Source organism: Crocodylus porosus, unplaced genomic scaffold, assembly GCF_001723895.1.
Source record: "Crocodylus porosus isolate Cpor-Errol unplaced genomic scaffold, CroPor_comp1, whole genome shotgun sequence".
Taxonomy (NCBI): Eukaryota; Metazoa; Chordata; order Crocodylia; family Crocodylidae; genus Crocodylus; species Crocodylus porosus.
The window spans coordinates 65,712,972-65,720,352 of NW_017728907.1; the positions used below are offsets into that span (position 1 = coordinate 65,712,972).

General features: G+C 41.7%; 1 protein-coding gene across 2 annotated transcripts in view; it reads left to right on the forward strand.

Moving 5' to 3' along the window:
* Positions 1-7,381, forward strand: part of LOC109307593 (serine/threonine-protein kinase TNNI3K) — a 207,412-nt gene that overhangs the window by 32,966 nt on the left and 167,065 nt on the right. For both annotated transcript variants that reach the window (XM_019531624.1, XM_019531625.1), the window contains one exon: positions 6,800-6,885. In XM_019531624.1, the coding sequence (XP_019387169.1) occupies positions 6,800-6,885 (86 nt within the window). The remainder of the gene's footprint in view (positions 1-6,799; positions 6,886-7,381) is intronic.

A 7,381-nucleotide genomic window follows, 5' to 3' on the forward strand; every position in this document is an offset into this window, starting at 1 on the left:
ATTTATTAAGCTTGTGCAAGTTAACTATGTATTCAAGGGCAAGGTAAGAGCCCTGCAGTGGTTTCTCCCAGCCAGGCCCTTCCTGAGCACAGCACTGCCTCCCCCCAGACCTCTTCTCATACCTGCCTCCCCCTCACTACAAGTTCAGAAAGGCATTTATGATATGAAGCAATTTGGGGGTGGTTCCTAATAGCCTCCCTAAAGCAGGCCAAAGGCTAAGGTATTAAGAGCAGCCACAGAGGAATGCTCCAGAGTGTCTTCACCAGTGTGTTTTTGGGAGCATCCCTGCTGAGACATAATACCACCGAAGTGTTGATGTGTCCTGAGTGTTTCATCATGCTTGATTTTGATCCTAGATCCTGCACCAGGACCAGGTATCTACCAACTGTGCACTGCTACCACTTCTCCCCCCGCTGCCCCGCTCCCCAGCTGTGACACAGATGTGGCTTCCAGCCAGCATGGAAGTATGCTGGGACCAGGCAGCTTGCAGCTGGGCCCATGCTGCAGCTGGGCAGGGGGATTGAAACCTTCGCTTGCACCTGCACCCCAGCCGGAGAGCAGGAAACTGGAAGAAATGGTGGCAGTGTGGGTGCAGCTCCCATCTGCCTGGCCCTGGTGTGGGCACAGGGAACACAACCTTGGTGTTGACGTGCTGCTGAAGCCACCCAGCCCATGTCACACCGGATTCAACTTGTTCCAGCCTGTGGCTTGTAAAAGGTTGCTGGTCCCTGTCCTAGAATATTTAAAAGGGCAGTAATGAGCTAAATTGTTCTAAAGGCATGCAGAGTAGCATTAGACAAAAGTCAGTCATTCTAATCAGCATAACTAATTACCTGTAATTAAAAAATAAATAGACCCTTTTCCTTTAAAAGGGTAATTCTCAACCTTTTCAGATTCAAGACACCACTTGTTAGACTAAAGGCATCCATCAGAAAATGCCAGCTCTTAGTTTTCTCTCTTTTTGATTATAGAAAAATACTAAAGCAATTCTTCTGTAGCAAAGAATTCAGGAAGACCACGGCAGACCAGTATGTTTTTTACACTGTGGATTCTTATTTGAAATTTCTGGGTTTATCTTGTGAACCATGTTTGTACACCTAACAGTGTTAACGTTGAGTGGCACCTTACTGCGCCTGTGAAAGGACCTCTTGGCACCCTGGTTGAGAACACTGCTTTAAACTTTACAGAAATATTTTGCCTTACCTCAAAATAAATATGCCACTTAGGAAGCTTTAAGCAGTTACCCAAACAAAAGTTACAATGACCATTTAAATATAGCATCCTACATAAAGATGGGTACAAGCTTAACTATGACTACTTTTCCATAATACAACAGTAGTTAATCATTTGAAGTAAAACATACCTAGTCAATAATTTGCAATATTATAACAATGTATTGCACATGCTTATTCATAAAACTATATATTTTACTTACTTGTTCCTTTATTGCCAGTTCTAACTTTATTAATGAATTCTGTTTTGAGGGCTTTGACATGTGCTGTACTCAAAAGAAGGTTTTGGACACAGAGAAAACAGCTTAATGAATCATAAAACTGCAGAGACTATAACATTATTTTTTGGTACATTCTGTATTTTTTACTAAAAAAAGATCTGAGCATCAGATGCAAATGCTGAATGTCATATTTAATGAGTCAGAATGGATAGTCTATTTGAGGAATATATTATTAGAACAATCTTAATAATAATTGCTTCATTTTAATTATTCACTACATTAGTGTATGTCCTCAAAAACACTATGAAATCATTATGCTATATTAAAATGTAGCATGGCTTACCAAAAGTTTAAAAGAAAATTAAAACCCTAAATTAAGCTTCAAATGTCATGATACATTAGTGACATTCAGCTGCCACAGAGTTTTCCATGCAAACATGCATTTCTTTCTGAGGTTGTGGTTCAAAACTAGAAAGTTTAATTGTGCAAATCGAAACCAGAAATATTTGCTGAGGTTATAATGGGTAGTCAGGATAAAGATCTATAAGTTGTTTTATAATTGAAAAAAAAAGCAGAAAAAATAAAATTATATTTGGCTCTTAAGATTTGGGGCTTCCAGGTATTCCTCTTGACTCACAATGGCTCCAGTTCACAATAAGGGGTGTTTTGGGGAAGGGATTTCTATGAGATGTCTGTTTTTCCAGTACATATCCTTCCTCCTGAATCCAGTCCCCTCCCTTCTCTTACCTTCTCAAGTCCCAGGTATGTGCTGGTCTTCCTAGATCTCCATATTCCAGTTAGCTATCATTCTAAAATTAGAGCAGTTCTCTAATGAAATATGATTTTTGTCAGATATGCTATTTTGTTAAAAACCAAGAATCGTAGAAAATTACAGTTGGAAGGGACCTCAGGGGGTCATCTAGTCCAACCCACTCTTCAAACAGGACCATCGCCAACTACATCATCCCAGCCAGGGCTTTGTCAAGCCAGACCTCCAAAACCTCCAAGGCTGGAGATTCCACAGCCTCTCTACATAACTTGCTCCAGTGCTTCACCACCCTCCTAGTGAGAAAGTTTTTCCTAATATCCAACCTAAACCTCCCTTGCTGCAGCTTGAGACTACTGCTCCTTGTTCTCTCATCTGTCACCACCGAGAACAATTTAGCCCCATCCTCTTTGGAACTACTCTTCAGATAGTTAAAGACCGCTATTAAACCCCCTCTCATTCTTCTCCAAACTAAATAAACCCAATTCCCTCATAAGTGACACGCCCCAGCCACTTAACCATTTTTGTAGCTATCCACTGGATTCTCTCCAACTTGTCAACATCTTGTCTAGAGTGGGGCTCCCAGAACTGAACACAGTACTCCAGATGTGGCCTCATCAGTGCAGCATAGAGTGAGATAATTACTTCCCTCAATCTGCTGGCAATGCTCCTACTAATGCAGCCCAGTATGCTATTACCCTTCTTGGTGACAAGGGCGTACTGCTGGCTCATATTCAGCTTATTGTCCACTGTAACCCCCAGGCTGCTGCCCAGCCAGTCAGTCCCCAGCCTGTGCCAGTGCATGGGATTCTTCTGTCCTAAATGCAGGACTTTGAACTTGCCTCTGTTGAACCTCATGAGATTTCTTTTGGCCCAATCCTTCAATTTGTCTAGGTCACTCTGAATTGTAGCCCTACCCTCCAGTGTATCTACGACACCCCCCAGCTCGGTGTCATCCACACACCTGTTGAGGGTTCAATCCATCCCATCTTTCAAGTCACTAATGGAGATATGGAATAAAACTGGCCCCTGCCATTTCATCTCCTATTTCCTCCTGTGCTGCCTTAATTACAGAAACTCTTCTCCCCTCCCTTCTCTTTTTCTCCCTCTTGCAGGGTGTCTTCCACAATTTCTACCTTGGTCTCACCCCCTCTCTTTTCCCTCACTGTTCCCTTCCAATTCTGCCTGTTCTTTGGGGGCTCTGACCTTGTTTGCAAAGGCTATTGGACACATCCCTTCCCACCACAGGTAATGCATTTTAGCAGCTCCTGGCACTCTGCTGCTCTGTGCTCATTCCCTTCACACCTCATGCACACTATGTGAGGGCAATGTGCAGGCAGTTACCCCTCCTTGCCATATTTGCTGTACTGCTTAGGTTGCTTGTGATATATTATAAAAACCTAGTGTGCCTCCCCAGCAGGATTACAGATGGGAGGTGCTTCACTCCACTTGGGCTCCACTTGTTTGCTTGTAACACTATTCGTGCCCTCCATGACCCCATCCAAACACCATATTTGTCCCTCACTTTCTCTACACTCATTACTCTGAACATGCAATTCCTGCCACCTTTCTATGTTTTCTTCCACTAATAAATCTGTACACACACATACTATAATCACTCATTCCCTTGCCTTTTCTCCTGCCATAAACCTTATCCCTCTTAATTGCTCCCTTCCACATTCTTCTGCATATTTCTCCCAAAAATTTTCATACCCATCTCTATTTCAGTAAGTGATTTGCCAGGACTTTCTGTTTGGAAAAGCAATTAGGCTGGTCAGGTGCTCTGGCTGCACCTCCAGCATCTCAAACAGTATCTTTTCCAAAAAGTCATTATCTGCTTAACACTGATCCTGTCTGAGTTCTGTACTGTCTTGATCCACAGTTTCTGATCCTCCCTGCCATCTCTTGTCATGTTTCCAATGTCTTCCCACTATGCCACTCTTGGTGGGCTGGCATCCCATCGTGTTCCCGTTGTCCTTTGTCTCTTACCCAATGTACCTTCTCCTGATGCTCCCAGTCTGTTGCCCACTCTCTTCTGCTCCTGTCTTCTCTTTGGCATCATCAGTCTCATCGCCTCCTTCTTTGCTGCTGCCATTGTTGTTGCCCCTCTATTGCTCCTTCCATCACCTTTTTTCTTGTCCACTTCTCCACCTTTGTCCACTCGACATCTGTCCACCCAACTCATTTCATTTCTGCTCCTCAACTCTTTTTCTACCTCATGCTTACTTGCCACCATTGCCATTGTTTTGAGTTTCAGGTCTCCATTTCTCCATTCCTTATACCCCAATGCTCTATCAGTCCCTTTCTCTGCCTTAAAGGCATTGATCAGACTTTCAGTGATGATGGGAACATTTGGGGGGGTTTTTCCTTTGTCTTTAAAAAATAGTGGGCACGTGTTCCCTCCATGGGGAGCTGGCATTGAACCTGGAGGTACTGCAATACAAGGCCAACACTAGGAGGGCCAGAGTCAGCCCTAAGACTCTCCCGTTGGTGCCAAAAATGCTTGATCTTAGGCAAAAGGCTAAGATGTTGATTAGAACCTTTTTGGGGTTATGTGTGGCCCTTCAAAAAAAAATCAGGTGGCTGCCCCTGCAGAAGCAAATGGCCCATGGGCCTGGACATACCACAACACCAGGCTGGCACCCAGAGAGACTGGAGCAAGCCTTGACACCCTGCCCCAGTGCCAACAAATGCTGATGGGAATCCACCACAAACACAGGCCAGTGCAGCTCATCTGAATAAGATATAGGATCCATTGTGCTCAGTCCCCACTAGTGCCTATGTAGTATGAATTTTTTCATATTATTTATTAGGTTAAATGATAATAGTACCTCTATGATTGTATGAACAACTAAAACTCCATTTTGTGCTTGCTCCTTCCTTGACATAAGTAGATGAACTTGGTATGCCTTGTGTACATGGGTGTCTATGTGAGAGGGTGAATGTGTTTTGTTATCCGGCATCCCCCATTCCCGGATTGCATACACACACACACACACACACACAAACTGGGTTAAATGAATTTGAAACCTAAGCACCAAATTAAACGGCCTCACCTTCCCAGTTTTCTTAAGGTTATTAAGAAATTATATGATAAAATGGTATGCAACAAACTTGTGAAGAGAAGGTAGTGTAGAACTCATCATGTGCTACTATAGCAATTGAAGTCATTTGGGCTAACAACCCCTTGATTTAATCTTGCAGGGGCTGAAGCATTGCATTTTCAGTGATTAGACACTAAAGAATGCACTTTCTGAAATGACAGTGTTGTGTTTGGGGAGCACTAACTATTCCATCCTTAATGATACAGCAAAAGCCATATCTCGGTATGCTCTCTTTCCATTGTCTAGCACCAATGGATGTGTTATGCATCACAAACTGTTTAGCACTTTCAGGTTGACTTCAACAGCTCCTTGCCTTCTCCCTCCCCAACATGCCTCTGCCTCATTGCCAAGAGTGTTAACATATATCATCTGCATGCATTGTATTTTAAACTCCTTACAGTCAGTAAGAAGGAGAATGTGCCAATGCACTTTGCTCTTCCTGCTGGGAAATGTGTTTCATAAAACTACTGTACATACTATAAAACAGATGTAAGATTTATAATAGGTTTCTGTGAGTTCAGATGGAGAATAAAAGCTTATTATTAAATTTAACCTTGTACCACTGAGCTTTGTAGCAAGGACATTTGGCCACTGTGGTAGAAATGTCAAACACCTAACTGTGGCACAAAATTATATTCTCCCTTGTTCTATTCATTTTATTTTATGAACTCTAGCTTGGTACAAACCAAAGGTAATATATTTACCAGGAAGTAACACATCAGCTTCCATTGTATTTTACAGTTCAACATTCATGCAAAAGTAGAAGCAACTGGCTGGGTTTGCAGAATATGACAAACTTTTATCAGTTTGCAGTTGGAGTCTTATCATGTGTGGGAAAAAATGTATTCATTTCTTATAGAAACTGCAACCCATTTTAAGTGGAAGGCACTATATTTCCCTTCCTGAAGAGCTCTTTTAACTAGTCTCTCAATTATTTGTTTAATGGGGCTTCACCACCTTTCTGTGAAAGTCTCAATCGGGAAACAGAAGGTATTTGCTGACAGGTCTATTTTTTCATGGGTCTATTTTTTAAATAAGCTTTACTCACTTTCTTTCCCCTTCCCCTGCTACAAGGACATCATGGAAATGAATACACAGACTTTTTCTTTTCCCTCATCCCTTTTTATCCACAATGAAGAATCAATCTTAAATTAGATTTTATTTTCTTTTTTAAAAGAATTTTTCCTCTCCTTTTATTCTTCTGACATAGCTGGTTGTAAATGTTTATGCAATGTCAAAATAGAAGTAGAGCTAAGGAAAATATACAAGTTGAATTCTGGTTTAATTTATTGCAGTTAAGTTAATTCATTGACATCAGTGATATATCTGCAGATTTATAGTGGTGTAACAGAGATGAGAATCCAGCTTTGTGTCTCTGTGAACCTGCAATGAGATTTCTCTTTTAAAATTTTCCAAATGAAATAAAATCTGCTTATGGATGAAAACTGTAATCATCTGTAAAATCTCTTCTTTCAGCTCTGATGAAGCCTTCAGCAAAGTCAATTTAAATTATCGCACGGACAATGGGTTGTCTCTTCTTCATTTATGTTGTATTTGTGGGGGTAAGTATTTGAACCATGATACACCCTAAACCTGTTATTTACTGGTTAGTCATTTGTTCTTTTTAATAACCTACAGAAACATTATAGTTTTAATCATGTTGCCTTCTTTGCATTATCCTTGCTGATGCTCAGGTAAGCTATCTAATATCTATAAAATCTTGCTTTAAAATTTCCTGATGAGCTGACTGGTATCCAATTAACCTGACCCACACTTCAACTCATTCTTCATTTTAGCAAAAGTTCCAGTTGCCTCAGATGCATGTTTAAGTACAGATATACAATGAGCTTAAAACCTCGACAGGTTACAAGGGTGGGCGGACGAGAATAGGATGGATTTCAACACAGGCAAGTGCAAGGTGATTCACCTCGGGAGGAACAACCGGCACCATACCTACAGGTTGGGGAACTCCCCTCTTACCAGCACGGAGGCAGAAAGGGATCTGGGGGTCATCATTGACTCCGAGATAAACATAGGCCGGCAGTGTGGGGATGCAGT